The sequence below is a fragment of the Oreochromis aureus genome, linkage group 16 (genome assembly GCF_013358895.1).
Source record: "Oreochromis aureus strain Israel breed Guangdong linkage group 16, ZZ_aureus, whole genome shotgun sequence".
NCBI lineage: Eukaryota > Metazoa > Chordata > Actinopteri > Cichliformes > Cichlidae > Oreochromis > Oreochromis aureus.
The window spans coordinates 15,470,228-15,487,848 of record NC_052957.1 but is presented as its reverse complement, the minus strand read 5'-3'; the positions used below and the strand labels follow the sequence as shown (position 1 = coordinate 15,487,848).

The following is a 17,621-nucleotide window of genomic DNA, read 5'->3' as shown; positions in this document are numbered from 1 at the left end:
GCATAAACCCTCAGTTAGAAACTACTGTGGCGGTCCCATTTCCTCCAAAATTACACCAATGGTAAACCCGTGCTGCAATGACTGTCAACACTTTTAAAAAAAGATAGAGAAATTCTGAAACATTTATAAAAGAATGATGTGGAATTTTGTTCATTTACCTTTAGATAACTAATGGTAAACGATATAAAGAAGTGATTATGAACGAAGTGCTATTGTTTCTTGTTGGACTTTTTCTTCTGTAATTGTCAGGTAAACAAATGGTCCTTTTAATAGGAATTGCAGTTACAGTTGTTAACACATTTCTTATTGACACATAGCAGCTACACAGCTCCCAGGGACCCATTAAATGAGTGTGCCTCTGTGTTCAGGATTGAACAAATGAAGATTTATCTGTGGGCTGCTGGTGTCCTTACTTCTCACTTAATTTGCCTTTGACCAAAGAGCTCTGGGGTGTCTTATCCAGTTTTTTCTTTTAAGGAAGCTCATTACCTCAGTTTGTGAAGTAACTGTGAAACTGGTCACAGCTTTAGAGTTGTTGATAATATAAAGGAAATACACGTGCAGACAAGTTTAGTAGATAAGTAGTAGATAACATTTCAGATCTTTTAGCATGATGAATCAATATCTAAAACCGTTAATCTGGCATCCAAACTACTGTTGCTATTACTAATAATCTTCCTCACTGTATATTTTTTTTAGACTACCACTCTCATTGGCCTGCTGAAGACAGCAAGGCTTCTGCGATTGGTGCGTGTAGCCAGGAAGCTGGATCGCTACTCTGAATACGGCGCTGCAGTCCTAATGCTGCTCATGTGCATCTTTGCCCTTATCGCCCACTGGTTAGCCTGTATATGGTATGCCATTGGCAATGTGGAGAAGCCTTACTTGGAACACAGGATTGGCTGGCTAGACAATCTGGGCGTGTCAATTGGGAAGCGATACAACTACAGTGATCCTAACTCTGGTCCCTCTATCAAGGACAAGTATGTCACAGCACTTTACTTCACATTCAGCAGTCTGACCAGTGTGGGCTTTGGAAATGTTTCCCCCAACACCAACTCAGAGAAGGTCTTTTCCATATGTGTCATGCTGATTGGCTGTGAGTATTTTATATGCTTTTCAGGTTTTTTCTTTTTGTTATCACTTGAATGGGTTTTGAGCAAAAATCTATCTTTTTTCCAGGTCCTTCACAATACATTGTATATGTTTTAAGCAGAATCTGTTGACATTCCATCAAATTACCTGTGTGTCTTAATGGGTAACAGCAGTAAATATGCTGACTGTAGCAAAAACAGTACCTTCTCTTCACTCATTGCTTTTTTTATTTCAGCCCTGATGTATGCCAGTATTTTTGGAAATGTTTCTGCCATCATCCAGAGGCTCTACTCGGGTACGGCCCGCTATCATGCTCAAATGTTACGGGTCAAGGAATTCATCCGTTTTCATCAAATTCCCAACCCTCTGAGGCAAAGGCTGGAAGAGTACTTCCAGCACTCATGGACCTACACTAATGGCATTGATATGAATACGGTAAATAACTGAAGTCACTCATCCACCTGTCCCTGTAATGCATATGGATATCCAACAAAACAAGTGATTGCACTGATGACAATATAAATACATGCTACTAAAAGAGCTTTTTTTCTCTCCCTTGTCTGCTTTTCAATTGGATTAACATGTCTTCATTGGTAAGAGCAGGAGGTACATATTTAATTTCTTTAAATTTTTATGGCAAAATGGGTCTCTGTCTGATCACTGTTTAAAATAAGAACCTCATTATGCTGTCGACAGTCTGTGGGTTAGAAGAACCAGATGCAGGACACAGGAGGTAGACTGAAGTTCAACATGATAGTCTCTAATCAAAGTTAAGGTCAGACATTGGAGGTCAGGCATTGTAGCAAATAAATCTAACTGGGGACAGGCGAGAAGGGAATGCCTTGGAAGATTAACAGCATAATACAAAAACAACCTGATAAATGGGAGGTAGACAACTGGTGCTGTATATACCAAAGTGACCGACTGGCTAATTGGACATGTGTGAGGAAATTCAACAGATACTGTGATGATGGGGAAGGAAGTAATATAATAAAATGAAGAAGTTAAACTAAAGATTTTTTTTCACATTTGAGATTGTAACAGTACAAGTTTAACAGTAGATGTCTATTCCCAGGTACATTTTTGAAAAGGATGGTAAAATAAATCCTTTATTTAAGAAAAAAAGGCAAATGCTACATTTTTTGTGAACCATTCCTTTCCCATGAATTAGCTCCTGGTAATTTTCTGAATACTTACCACATCCCTACTATTGTAATGTCTAAAATTTGCTTTACATTATTCTTGTTCAGTAATTAAGAGCTATAAAGCAGGAACCAACAATATTAAAAAAAAACACACACAGCTTCTGTTGTATCTCAGCTTTAGTAAGTTATGTAAAAAGTAGTGTTTGATGGACTCAGTCAGTACATTCTATATATCATAGTATGAATTCAGTGCATAACTACACTAGATTAACAGGTGTAGATGCAAATCCATAGTACACTTTTGATTCTGATCTGCTTTGTTACCGGTTCAGCTTATTGTGTAGTTTATTCAGATTAATCATTTCAATGTCATGGCAGCCATTTCTTTTGAAAAATTTGCATAAAATCTTCATATGTCTTATGCATTCCTTTCTCTGTAATGGCAGCATCCATTCAAGCCTGAATGTACTTCACAAGTTTCCTAGCATGCCTGTGTTTATTCTGTTAATTTAATTCTTAAAATCAACAGGGGAGAGTATCTTTTTGGTGCCATCCCCTGCAAAATACTACTATTTGTCAGCCCACCTCAAGTGCATGGCTGCTTTGTTTTCTTTAAAAACTCACAAGTTTAGAGGCCACCTCTATACAAAGTTCTTTTGAAAGTGCTTTTTTTCTGACTAGTGTGCTTTTGTCTCTGAGAGAACAAAGCTTGACATACTGATCTGATGATGTGGTCACAATTATCTTCGAAACACATCTCTGTAAGGATATCAAACAAATGTTTTGAGCACTTTATTTACTTTTTTTCTCTGCATCTTAGGTGTTAAAAGGGTTTCCCGAGTGCCTACAGGCAGATATCTGCCTTCACCTCAACAAGAATCTTCTGGACAACTGCAAAGCTTTTCAAGGAGCCACCAAAGGATGCTTGAGGGCCTTGGCCATGCGCTTCAATTCCGCTCATGTACCTCCCGGAGACACTCTGGTCCACGGCGGTGATGTGCTCACTGCTCTCTATTTTTTGTCGCGTGGTTCTATTGAGATCTTGAAAGATGACATTGTGGTAGCTATCCTGGGTAAATACAACCCCTTGTTGATCATTTTACTGATGTGTTCCAATATCTAGTGTTTATTTGATATTTTGTCTCAATTACAATAAGTAGGTTGGGTGGAAGGTGCTCAGTTGATTAAGAGATTTTTTATACCCAGAGTAAACTCTTTTGTGCTGTTTGACATTTTGCCAGTGTCTATCAGGAGTTTTGTGCAGATAATGGCAGTCTCTGCTGCACATAAAATCCTCTGCCTCCACCTGGAAATGTGATGAACTGTAATAGTCAATGTCACCTCCCTGTTGTATTTAGATCTCTCAGCTGACTGTGTGTTAAATGTCAGCACCAGGCTAACTTTGGGCAGGTCTAATTTAGGATCATACTGTTTTCGAGCTTAGTGTTGATTTTGTAAAAAGATCTTTAAGATTTACCTTTTTTTATATAGTCAGAGAGGAAGCACATACTGTAGAAACATTCTAGCACCCACATGTGAATTCAATGTGCACAGATGTTCTGGACCTAGGCGTATTTAGCACTAGAAAATTCAAAATAAAATGTGCCTTCATGTGGGTTTTCACATTTCGTTTTCTGTGAGAGTTCTGGGGTGTTTGTGTGACAGGTTTGACACTCTGGCATTTCTATTAAGTGGCCTCGTGGAAGGTTGTCTGGCAGTTTCAAAGAACACAGTGAAAATGGTGCCACTTTTTTGACAGCACTGGGAAATGAGTTAAAGCTGCAAAATAGAGAGTATTAAAATAATGTCAGTAAAAAGCAGCTTTGGCTAAAACAACTAGCAGCTCTTAATTTTGAAGCTATATTTTTCATTCTTTATGTATTGATACTGAGCTTGATGCCTCAATGTTAAAATACCATTACTGTAAAAATGTCTATTTACTTTTTCTTCATGGGTAAACTTCATTCATGCACTGCAGACCGGGCCTGGATTAGATTTTATTCATTATTCATGAGATTAATTCTCACTAAAGCTGCACCTGAAAGAATGAGGTTTCAGCTTAGCAAAGGTTGCTGCATCACACAAAACGTGTTATTAGTGAATATCGTGGAAAAGCCACTCAAGCATAATTATAATGCTCCATCACCATAGTTTATTCTCACATGGGGAACTATACCAACCTCAAACATGGCAATGGTCAGCCCATGGTGTTAAAGTATTTTTCTCTTGTAATGATCATGACTCCAACAAGGCTATTAGCATTGTTCCACAGGTGAGGAATTAATCTCTTATCCTAATCAATCCTTGTGGTGAGACCTCTGTGTTTGTGTGCGGGGGAGAGACACACCAGTCTGTGTGAGGCTTTCCTCTGTGGCAGAAAGGTGTCCGGTGCATGCTGTGAAAGGCACACTGGCAGCCAGCATATCATATCTCTTTCTTCTGAACCCCTGCTTACACTGTTGGCATTTAGTGAACCCCCCACACCAACAAAGGGATTTTTCATGATGCCCTTTAAACCAGGCCTCTCGTCCTTTGGAAAATGGGCCCTTATTTCTGCAAAGGAAGCTTTTTTATTCTCCAGACTAAAAGCTAAGCTTACCGTAGTTTTTTTTTTTCACTTTTTCCAAGTTCACTGAAGAACTGGCTTAATTATGTGATAGCCAAAATCAGCACAAAATTGCCTTTGAAGTGCACAAGTGTGTCAATTGCAATCAAGCCCTCCTTTACCCATCGCATCAAAGTTGCTGTGTGTTAGTAGTTACTCCTCAACATAAATAATGGATCAAAGATAGAAAGACAACTGATGTGCAGGCCCTGGGAGAACATCTACACAGAAATTAGAGGCTGTCTGATTTTGATTATCCACAAAAACAAACATGTCTGCTGCCCCTTAGTGAAATCAGAGTGATAAATAAATTCCTATTGTAATCGCAGCAGAGATTTATGCCTGCGTCATCCCTTCTTATAGAACTCACTGTAGCTCAAGTCAGCATTTTTACATCTTCCCACTAAAACTGTCGAGATTACCTGTTGTTTGTGTGTTTGTCACCTCCAGGTAAAAATGACATATTTGGAGAAATGATCCATCTCTATGCCAAGCCTGGAAAGTCTAACGCTGATGTGCGGGCTCTGAGTTACTGTGACCTGAGCACCATTCAGCGAGAAGATCTGCTGGAGGTGCTAGACATGTACCCGGAGTTTGCAGACCACTTCTTCAACAACCTGGAGCTTACTTTCAACCTGAGAGATGACTCCACCAAGGCAGATAATGTAAGAACTTTTTGGACCTATGTGTTGAATGGGTGTTTTTTTTTTTAGCAAGTATTCATATTGTAATTTGTCTAAGTTATGTTTGTTTGTTCATTCTTGGTAACTGACACATTTTCTGATTGACGTATTTTAATTTTGCAGCCCTGTAGTGTCAAAGAAAATGATTCAGATGGTGAGGACAATAAAAATGTGAAAAGAAGAATCTCTTTCACAGCAGATCTATCTAAAGGTCAGTAGAAACATAGAGGAGAACCTTGTTAAGCATGCTTTGTGGCTGCAAATTTTTTTCTTTATTATTATTCATGGAGTGGTGCTCGGATATGCAAAAGTCTGTCCTCTATGGGATATGGTGTTATTCCACTGACTCCTGCTGATTGCCGTTCTACAGGGGAAAGCAAAGAAATGGTTAAAGAAGTTCAAAGGGAGAGAGAGTCTAACTCGTGCCTAAAGAGATCTTCAGTAGTTCTGGGTCGCTCTTCACTCACAGTTCCAGGCCTAGACTCAGATGTTATTGTCAGAGACAGCTTGGACAGAAAACCACCTTTTGAAGGTAACAGATCTTGTCTTACAGATGAATTGTAAATATCTGGTGAATAAAATCTTAGCTTTTTTGACAAGAACTTTCAAAGCAGTGTTGCAAATCATGATGAATATTTGTAGGACAAACACTAATGTGAGTGGTGGAAAGACACTGAAGGACAATGTCCTTGACGCTGCATTAGCAACTCTAAGAGGGTGACTGGATGTGTGGAGAGTGTTGGGATGTTCCCAGGCTTCTAGAGTTGCTTTGAGCAAAAACTTATGAATTTAAATATTTAGGTTGTCTTCTGCCAAAATGCTGCTCAGCTGATTATGATTCTAAGAGACAGTATGTCATCTGTCTCAAAAATCATAGATTTAAGACTGCATTATTCTCCCTTGCAGACATGCATAAGAAGAGCTGCAGGGTCCTGTCCTGCAGTTGTTCTTAATATTTTTTTTCTAGTCCAATATCCAGACAAATGCCTTGCATGCTGTAGATCACTATTGATATGATTCCATCCACAAATTATTCCACATTTAATATTCATTTGAAGACAAATGTATAAGTGCAGATAGCAATGGAACAGCATGCAACTGCAGTCCTTCAGACAAAAAAATCAACAATTATTTTGGCATTCCAGTCTCTATGTTGTCGACCTTATATTATAATGGCTATCCAACAATTTTCAACATATTGGAAGCCACATAAACTTTTGCACAAAGCCTTGTGTAAATACTCTGATGATAAAGTCTAAAGTTTTACTTACCAGATCATAATACATCAGGTCCTTAACAAGCCTTAAAATTAAATATATACAACCTCAAGTGAACTAAAAACTATGAGATTACACAATGTTAACAAAAACTTGAATTAGATAAGCGGAAGAAAATGGATGGATCCATCCATTTTCTTCTGACAGTTTGCTCATTTGGAGCATTCAGGTGTGCATTAACAAAATACTGAGGAGGGAAGACATCAGCAGTGGTCTCAGAACCAATTGCTGCAGTTTTTATTAGTCTGAAAGGGGCAATAAAGCCATTTCCAAAATATTTTAGGTCCATCATTCTACAGAGACAAAGATTATTCATAAGTGGTAAACATTCAAGACAGTTGCCACTAGTAAATCAGAGAAATTGTAAATTGCAAGGTTAAGTTTGTAGAGTTTCTTGTAAACAAACCATTTAAACCAGATCACAATACACAGCACCACATTTGGTGAACACCAAACACAGTGTTTTAGTATACCAACTGCCAAAGCGATGGTGGAAAGGTGAGGATTTGGGCTTATTTTGCAGCCACAGGACCTGAGCATCTTGCAGTCATGGAGTCAACTGTGAGCTCCTCTGTATACCAAAGTATTCTAGAGTCAAGTGTGGACCCATCTGTCCAACAGTTAAAGTTTGGGCAAAACTGAATCATGTAACAGGACAGAATGGCTGAAAAGGAAAAGAATCAAGGTGCAGTAATGGCCCAGTCAAAGTTCAGACCTCAGCCTGATTGAAATGCTGTGATGTGACCTTAAGAGAGCTGTGTATAAACAAATGCCCGCAAAGCTCAGCAAATTGAAGCAATGATGTAAAGAAGAGTGGGCCAAAATTCCCCCACAATGATACGAGAGACTGATAAGGTCATACAGAAAACAATTACTTCAAATTACTTTACGCTATTGCTGCTGTAAAAGTGCTGAATCATGGGGTATACTTAGTTTTTCCTCACACCATTTCTATATTTTGGCTTCTTTCCTTTTTTTTTCTTAATAAATAATGGCATGATTCAATAGGCCATGTGCTGTTGTTTATATGTGCTATAATCAAATTTAAAATGACCTGATTTTCTATGTTTTATTGTGAATAAAATAAATTTACCCAGTTAAAATTTACCCAGTATCCCAACTATTTTGGAGCTGGGGTTCTACGTGATACAAAGTCGGACCGAGAGAACGACTGTCAATGCACCCTCAGCCCAAACTCCAAACTAATCTATGCAACTCATTGTGTTAGTGCAAAGCCACCTGCACAGTCTGTTCAGTGAGATAACTTAATCACAGAATTAACCAGCCCTCTGTTTAAAACAACAAAAGAGGCTCCACGCATATCACTGGACAGCAGGTTAAATACTACCATGTGCCAAACAGAGATAACAACAGGGTTAGTTTGCAACTGGAAAACACTGATATAATAATTCTCCTGGTATAGCAGTGTGATAAATTACAACAAAGGATCTACACACAGCTTTGCTGTAGAGATTAATTATATTCTATTTTAGTAATGTTTAGTGATGACGTTGCTCTGACCTACAAGTGAGGATGTAAATCATGCATGTTGGTTTGGTCCTCCAGATCTGTGCTGTGATAAATGGGCCTGTAAGAAGCCTGCAGACTACCTGGATGAGTCAGCGCAGTTCCAGGACCTGAGAGAGGATGATAATTCTGCCAGTGAAATCACATATGGAGAGGTGGAACAACGCTTAGGTCAGCTTCAGGACCATTTAAACAGGTACATATTTTTAGAGTCAGCATGCAGATGGTTGAGCTTCACTTTGCTGTCATAAACTATGAATTACCCCAAAATGTGAACTTTTCTAGTGTGAATAACAGTGCTTGTTGTTTTTCTTTGTTTTTTTTGACTAGCCCTTTTTCTTTTACCACTGGTTTGCCATTTCAGCCACATAGCTCATGTGTGGCATCGCGTGAAATTGCAGAAATCTCTTTTCTTGTCTAAACTTACTAGTTGCGCTTAGCACATCTCTGTTTGGAAACAGTGTAGCATTTTATCAGAATGCGCAAAGAGTTGCTGTTTTGGACAGTATTTCTACATTATTGTCTACATTTACTTTAGTAAATGATGTTAAAACTTCTCTCCTTTAATTTTAATGTGAAAAGTTTAGGTTAACTTTGAAGTTAAAGTTGGAGCTCTACTTGTTCTGAAGAAAATATGATACAATTTTTTACATTTATCCAGGGGCATTCCTTTACTGAAGTGAGACGTGCAGTTGACATGATAGCACTCAGTTGCTCCAAATATCTCCCACACCATTACACCACCAGCAACCTGAAACATTTATACAACACAGGATGGATCAATGCTTTCACGTTAATGCCAAATTCTGACCCAATCATCCAGTTGTTGCAGCAGAAATCGACACTTGTTAGACCAAGCAGCGTTTTTCTGATCTTGTGTTGTCAAATTTTGATGAACCTATGTGAATTGAGGCTTCAGTTCCCTGTTCTTATCTGACAGGAATGGCACATGGTCTGGTCTTCAGCTCTTGTAACTCATCTGTTTCAAGGTTCAACACGTTTCTCATTCAGAGATACTCTTTTGCAAACCTTGGCTATAGTGAGTGGTTATTTGAGTCTCTGTTGCCATCCTATCAGCTCAAAGCAGCCCGGCTATTCTCCTCTGAACTCTGGCATTTCCATCTAGAGAAGTGCTGCTCACTGGATATTTTCTCTTTTTCATACCAGTCTCTGTAAAGAGATGGTTGTGTGAGAAAATGTCAGTAGATTAGTAGAAATTCTGAAATACCAGCAGCCCATCTGTCACCAACAACCATAGCATGTTCAAAGTCCCTTAAAGCACCTTTCTCCCCCACCCTGATGCTCAGTGTGAACTTCAGCCGATCAACCTGACCATGTCTGCATGACTAAATGCATTGAGTTGCTGCTGTGTAATTGGCTGATTAGTTATTTTGGTTACCCAGCAGTTGAACTGGTAGATTCAACAGTCTGCCCATTAAAAATGCATGGAGTCATATGAGTGAACATTTCACTTAAAGTGACTCAGAAGGAGCAGAGTGGAATATTTTTTCCAGTTTTAAGTGCAGGGTAAAGGCTCCTTTCTGTTCCCCTCACTTTTTCCATTCAACATCTAAATCTCATTTGTAAACCATAGCTACTGCTGATGTAACGTCTGACATTACAGCAACCGAGCGTGCCATAAAAGTCACAAATTTTCGCTTGTGACTCATGGTGGCTTTAAATGGAGCCTTTTCCTTTTTTTTCAAAACATTCTGTAAAACTGATTTTTACACCTTCGGGAGAGAAGCAGCCTTGCCTAGAGGCATTATGTGTTTATGTGTTTATGTGTTTGTATTTGTGTGTTTGTTCAATTGGCTGTTATTTTTTCTACTTTCTTCAAGTCTACATATATAACATTAATAGTAGTTCTTAAAAAAACAGAAAGAATGGATTTATCTATCAATTACACTGTCTAATTTGAGTGGATATTGAAAGTATGATGGATTTTCACTGTGCACAAAAATATTCAGCTAGTCTTTTGCAACTAGACTTCTCTAGAGCATTTTCTGGTATGTTCTGTGGCGACAGCAGAGGTATATTTGTCACTATTCTTATTTATCATTGCATTTTCAGATAAATGCTATTATTAATTTCAGTAAATGATAAGGCAGTGCTTTATTCTTTTAAGATGTCACCTCCCACACTGCTAAAAGTAGGCTACACCAAATGTGAAGGAGTAGGTGGAGGACGGCAACTAGCTGGCAGAAGCTGTTGTCGGACTTGGAGTGGGAGGTTGGATCTAATGGAAGCAGGATGCAACATTGTAGGACCGGCACAAATCAAACTTGAGAATGAACTGGTACAAAAGTCTTTATTTTGCAAAGCAGCGCTCAGAAAAAAATGTGCCTGAAACAGTTTATAATGATAGAAACAAAATGGTGAGATTGATTTCTAACAGCTAGGTTGTACTTTACCTTCCCCAAAATGAATAGATTTTATTTTTGTCATTCCTGGAATGAAGAAACACATCTTTGGCAGTAGTTTCAGAATCACACCTGCAGTCAGCAGCCACCTGAAATGGACACGCAAATGAACAGCAGATGGTATTTTTAGCTGGAATTATCACAGAGAACGAAAGATCGCATCAGGGTGCCTGAAATACTGGGCAAGCTCATTTTATTAAGCGCAAATAAGACATTTTATCCACTGCACTATACCTGACCTTGTTTTTTTTAATGCTGGCTGGCTGCAGGATGAGCAGCACTTCTCTGTCATTTTGGTGTTTTTGTGGCTTTGACTAGTCTGAAAGCATATGTGGCAGGAAAAAAATGTTGGTGTGGCTTTTCTCATTCACACATCTATGTAAATAGCCAAGAATAATATTGTTTGGTACCCTGCAAAATACTGTGTGTCTGCTTTTACTTAGTGTCTCATGAGCCACAACATATTAAACGAGGAAAACAAAAAGGCTGACAGTGTCTTTGTGCATTAGATGGAATACAAATGGGTTTGGGGGGTTTTTTTGCCTTAGAACTTGGATAAAATCTAGCCTTAATTAGATTTACCATATGAGTATAATAGTTATTTGCACAGTAAATGCAGAATTCACATGTCCCACACAAAGCTCATTATCGCTCCTAGCAGGGGCAATGTCTTTCATCTATTGCTTTGACAGAATGTTTCCACACTGTTGCCGTCTCTTAATTTTGTCCAGAGCAACGGCTCCATCTAGTGCTCAGTGAAGCACATCTGAGTGTGCTTTCAGCCATTATCACACACAGTTAGGTTCACACTGTCCGAGTTACGTAAAGACTCTTTCTTTTTTTAAATCTTTTGCTTATATTATACAGTAAATCTGTCTGTTTTTGCTCATCACTCCTTTTGTTTTTTTTAGGCTAGAATCTCAGCTGTTATCTGATATGCAGGCCATCCTGCAGCTGCTGCAGAGGCAACCAACTCTGGGACCGCCTGCCTACAGCACTGTGACTGCTAGTCCAGACTATCACAGATCTGCAGTGAAGGTTCAGCCGGCTGCTCTGAATGCAAGCCATTTCTTTAGCTCTGCAGGAAATCAAGTAAGGATGTCATCACTTTAGTTGGTAGACATCATTTTACATAGAGCATTTATTTTCCACATATGTCCACGTTGAGACCTTTCCCTTCACTTTTTCATACTGTTAAACTAAATGTCACATCTAAAAATGTGTTGGTTGGTTTGTTTTTCTACAAATACAGTTGTGTTTTAGGGGGTAAATATAATTTCACATCTGAAACAAGATATTAAATGTATATATAATGAGATTATTTACCCCAACACAGGCAACAAAGATCTTATTATTGTCAAAAACTGTTTTTTTAGGCCCCCAACCAAAAACTAGGGAGCACCATTCAGGAATCCAAAGACTCTGTGTTGAGCTTGGCCAGTGTGAATGCACCCACTGAGGACAGCCTTAAAGAATTTCTTGTGCAGAGACATACAGAGCCACAACAGGATCAACAACCATCCACAGGGCATCAACAGTCAGCACTGATCCTTCTTCCACCCGAAAACTCTGCTTCCTCTTCTTCCATGTCACCTTCAGACTCCAACCTCAGTACCACTGGACTCCATAAACCTGCCTCAGATCACGAGTCTCCAAGGCCATAAATCTTTTCTGCAGCACGGTATTCTAATGTTGAGGTTTTAATGCTGTAATTACTAAGTAGCAGTTTCTTTTATCAGCATGCTGGCACAGTCATCTGTGGCTTGGTAATAGAAATAAGATGTTCTTACATTGTGCATGAAGACAAAACACTGTTTTACGTGGTTGACACGGAATTAGGAAACGATTCCTGCAGCTGCCAGTGTAATATGTAACAATAGTTACATATTTTAACAGTAGTTCTGTCAAAACAGGATTGAATCCATAATCATCATCATCCTCATTCATTTTTGCTCTTTAAACTTACATGGTGATGCCCACTTAATCTTGATGCACCTATTTAACCCATGAGGACAGCATTTCAGCATTTTTAATTAAATTCTTCTTATTCTGCAAGAATGCTGGTCTCCACTAGGTTGTGGTAGAAATATCGAGCAACACACAACCAATTTTCTGTTTTGCAAATGCTTTTCTAGTTAACGGACTTTGTGTTTTTTGCAGACACACTATTGCAGCATTTTATGTTCCCACACAGTTGGTCACACCAGCATGGGCTACGTGGCTTGGGTAAAATTGAAGGTGTGGATAGTGACACTAGCTCCAAGTGTAAGCAAGAAGAGCCGACTGACCTACCTCACAGTAGACAGGTCCCAGTGACTAACGCTCCAGTCATCAGACAAATAGGGTTCCTCCTGGTGGTAGCTGCAAAACCAGGGAAAGACTGGCATCTCAACCTCCCCACAGTGGATACAATAACTCACCAGGTTCTGCAGCAGAATGGCCAAAAACACCAGGAGGTGCGGTGCGTAACAGCAGCCAGCTGTTCCTCAGTGAGGGGTCTGTGGATGATGAACATTAATGGAAAGTACAAAAAAGATACAAAAAATGGAGGAACTTGTGGAAAAAACATACTTTCAAAAAACAAGTCGAAGGTGATGGTGGCATCACGACCACTTGCTGTACTAGCATTTCATAACATCTTATGAGCAATAGGTGTGAGTCATTTAAAAGTGACAAAAGTGGGTCATCTGGTGGATAAGGTGCTAGTTTGAAGCTAACTAACATACTACCAGTACTCATGTGCAGAGTCCACAGAGAGCGGAGGCTGTAGAAGGCCAGGACTAACACACACTGCCAAGCAAATTAAAAGTCTTTACACAAGAATTTGCCAACAACCCCATCGAGCCTTTTTTCAATCCTTTCATGCCTGTAGTCTGAAGAGGGAAAGGTTATCTCTCCAGACACTGGGTGTCAACAGAGAGCCGCAACTGTATTACTCTCTGCCAGAGTTCAATGCAAGTGATCATTCTTGCTTGCTATACTTCAGAGCAGCCGACAAGAACACATGAAAGCCACAACTAAAATATTGTGAACGCTGAAAGGAGCCAACCCATTACTGTTACCAAGGCTGGCTGGCAGCAGCTGAATACAGACATGTTTGTTTAGGCAGTTAACCTGTCCAACCCGAGACTTGGAAACAAGGATGCGAGCGAGTCATAGGTACCTGCACTGCTATCAAAACATGCGAGCACCTGAAGCGTGAGGAGGTGGCTTTTCCACAACAGAAAAATGACGGCACAGCTTTTCTTTCTCCATTTGCAGAATTCAGTACCTAGCACCTGATGCTGAGGCACTGACAGGACAGTGGAGATTATCTTACATGATGCAACAGTCACGGATGAGCCTGGTCATTAATGTTAGAGCCCGTTTAGAGTGTAAAGTCTGTGTGGGCACATAAAAACATTCCAGGCTTTAGGAGTAATGAGTTTGTATATGAAAGAAATATAAGTCTTCTGTAGTGTAATACAGCATTATTACAAATAAGAGTTTTCTGATATATGTTGTATGCCTGTCTTCTCTGAAGTGTGACTCAGGGGTTATGGACAATTGCACTGCAATATACTGTACAGTATAAAAAAAAAAAACTATGGTTTTCTTCTATAAACAATGTGCTTTATTACTGCAATGACTAATGTGCACCTGGTGTACAATGTTAAGCCAACAGAATACACTATACGTACTTATCTGGAAAAATATAACATGCAGATTTGAGATTTTTTTCGCCGTTTGGACAAGTATGATATAGACATTTCTACATTTAGTAAAGAAATAGAAAAAAAATCATATCGAATGTTTTGTGTCTTATAACTTACTTTCTCATTTTTCTCTTACAATATAATTATTCAAATGTGTTGAAGGAACTCTGACTATGAAGACGTGTATAACTGATTATATTAAGATTAACAGCAATTTGAATGTGTTATTAAAAAAACGTAGATGTTTTCATTTTTGTGAATTAAAAAAGTGACACATTGTTGGAACAGTCTTGGTCTTAATATCTAGATATTACCACGCGTATTTTGTTCAACTTTTTTCAAGTCGACTGTGAAATAATACAGTCCCCATTTCTTTTTGTTACCCAAGCCAGTTTAATAGTCACTAATGTAAACATGGTCCATAACGACCAGCTCGCGCACATCTGCCAGCCACCTGCATCCGAAGCGTCTGATAAGCTCCATCAGTCTTTGTTGGAGAACGAAAGAACACTTATGGGCCATGTGGCATTTGGTTGTAGTTGTTGCTTACAGCCACCAGCATGTTTTTTCCTGTTTTGCTTGGCTAAATGGGGAACTATCCCATGTGTTTTTTTAACACCGTGGTTTAGTATATGAGATCGCACGAGCTGAAATAATCTGAGTTCCTTTTAAGTCAACATTATGTTGTATGGGAAAAATGTGAAAGTGGCCACTTAAATGAGTGCATCATGGTATGAGATTTAAAGGGTTTTGGAAAACTTACCTATGAAATATAACATATATTATTGCAGCCTATGGGGAATTCTTATTAGTTTTGTATTTATTTATTTATTTTCATATGGATCTACAAAGCATGCATTTTTTTGAGTCTCTATATACTTACCGTTTTGCACTGCCTGTCAGCCCAAAGTAGCACATTACAATATAAAATGATGTCAGCATACTTTACTCGGATGAGGTGTTGGGGGGAGAAGAGGAAGGGGCACTGCGGGACACAAGGACACATAGTACTTGTGCATAAACAGACCCCAGAGAGGATCTTGTGCCTATATGACAAATCCAAATGCTAAGACAGCATCTTTATGTATAAATAACCATACATAATGAATTATATAGTCTCTGTACAGTTTTTTTTCTGTTGGCAATGAAGGTTGTTGTTGTTAGACATTTGTAGAAAATAAATACATCCCATTGCCAGAAATGTTTTTTTTTTCTTTTTTTACTGAATAAATTACATTGAGTATTCTTTAGAACATACAGTAGTGCATATGTTAGTTTTGAAACTGTGGGAGCAATAAATAAAAACGCACAGTTGGAGTTGTGTCGTTGGCTTTCTGTTATTCAGTCTATATATGTGTTTGGGGTTGCTGTGTTCCAGGAGGATTGTGGGTCCTTAAGGAAGGTGAGTGATTATTTCACAGTATGTCAAATACTTTGTTGCAGTTGTTTGCTTTTAATAAGAATCTGCCAAACTTACAATGCATTTCTTTATATTTTGCTCTTAGGAGCCATGACTTTCTTTTTTAAAAACCAATCTTGACCAGTACTTTGGACATTGACTGCTTTTTCACTCATTTTCAGTTCAGTCCTTGTAGCTGACCATTTTCACAGGAATGTGTTTTGTTTTGTTTTTGGTGTGTGTGTGTGTGTGTGTGTGTGTGCGTGTGTGTGTGTGTGTCACTTAACACTGAACCATGAATCAATCAAGTACAATAACACACAGTTATATAAGACAGTTTGGCATAAAATAGTGTTTTTGCACCAAGAAAGTGATTTGCACAGAGCTAAAAGCTGAAAACTTGACACACCTTTGCATGATGTGTGGTGTCTTCTTAAAAAAATCTGAAGAAACTTGACAAGTGGAGGATAAAAGAAGAAGCCAGGCCTAAAAACTATCTACAGCATATGAACGATGAGCATTTGATGGGTGAGTTTTTGAAAGTAAAAAAGAAAAAAAGCAAAGATCTGACACAGGACATGAGTCTGATGGGTGGCTGCCAAGAAGCTTTCTTTAGGAAGAGGAAAAGGATAAAGGTATGGTAAATTAGAACAGGACCAGAGGTTTTTGGCAACTGGTTTAGGTTCAAATCATTCTCAATATGTATAACAGTGAGTGTCTACACCCACGTGTAAAAGACAGCGTAGGCTCTGCAATGCGTTGGGCCTTCACCTCACCCAGTGGTGTTGAAAATCTTGTCAAAATTAATGTAATTATGAAGACAGAAAAGTAAGGTCAGATTTTGACCTACCAGGCAATATCATCTGGAAAACATCTAGTTGGCTTCATTTTTCAACATCACAACACACAGCCAGTGAAGTAATAACATACCTGCGTAGAAAAAACCCATAATGGAACACTATCAGTCATTGATTGGCCTCCTCAGAGCCCGGACCTCAACGTTATTGAAGCAATGTGGGATCATCTTGACAGAGAACAGAACAAAAGGGGGCCAATATCCAAAGAATCAATGTTGTGAATGTCCGTCATGAAGCCTGGAAAACTATTCCTGAAGAATACTGCCTAGGAGACGTCTGCGCTTTTTTGCATACTACATTGTAATCCATCTACTCGTTTTGACCACTTAAAATATCTTTATAGAAATATTATTTAAATGTAACTGTGTTATGTTTGTTGAAATTTCTGTAACCCCCTTGTCTCTCTTTAAAAAATGCATTTTTAACGTCAGTGAGCGTTTTACATTGATAAATAAATGATATATAAACGTTGTTTCGCCAAAAACTTATTGTAGCTTCTACCTCGTGACAGAAATATTTTTTTCTGCCTTAAAAAGGCTTGATATGGATATTTGACATACATTTCATAGTATAGGCCAACAAGACGATCACGTTTTGGCACAACTGCCTGGCTGACTGGCTCTATCGCTACATTAAAGAACAATAACAGAGTTAGAGGGTCGAGAAAAGAAACCAGGGATGGACCAAAATAACTGGTGACGTAGAGATGAGTTGCTTGGAAGTTTTCGCTTTTGAAATACTCGTTTTTCCTTTCGTTTCTGGTCTCTGTGCTTCTAAGTTTGAATTTTGTAAGGTCAGATTTTGGCCTGCCAGGCAATAGCACTAGGAAGGTGTTGCTGCTGTTGTTGTTATGGTCGCCAATGCAGAAAGTTCACAGAATAATGTTACAATAATATTGTGTAAGATAGAAGATTT

General features: G+C 38.7%; 1 protein-coding gene across 1 annotated transcript in view; it reads left to right on the top strand.

Annotated features, from left to right (window-relative positions):
* The window catches only part of LOC116322905 (potassium voltage-gated channel subfamily H member 7), a 43,098-nt gene extending 27,372 nt beyond the window's left edge, over positions 1 to 15,726 (top strand). The window contains exons 7-15 of the mRNA XM_039599648.1: positions 700 to 1,099; positions 1,331 to 1,530; positions 3,061 to 3,313; positions 5,296 to 5,510; positions 5,652 to 5,739; positions 5,899 to 6,060; positions 8,372 to 8,528; positions 11,667 to 11,847; positions 12,132 to 15,726. Of these exons, the coding sequence (XP_039455582.1) occupies positions 700 to 1,099; positions 1,331 to 1,530; positions 3,061 to 3,313; positions 5,296 to 5,510; positions 5,652 to 5,739; positions 5,899 to 6,060; positions 8,372 to 8,528; positions 11,667 to 11,847; positions 12,132 to 12,419 (1,944 nt within the window). The 3' untranslated portion in view covers positions 12,420 to 15,726. The remainder of the gene's footprint in view (positions 1 to 699; positions 1,100 to 1,330; positions 1,531 to 3,060; positions 3,314 to 5,295; positions 5,511 to 5,651; positions 5,740 to 5,898; positions 6,061 to 8,371; positions 8,529 to 11,666; positions 11,848 to 12,131) is intronic.
* Positions 15,727 to 17,621: the final 1,895 nt, after the last annotated feature.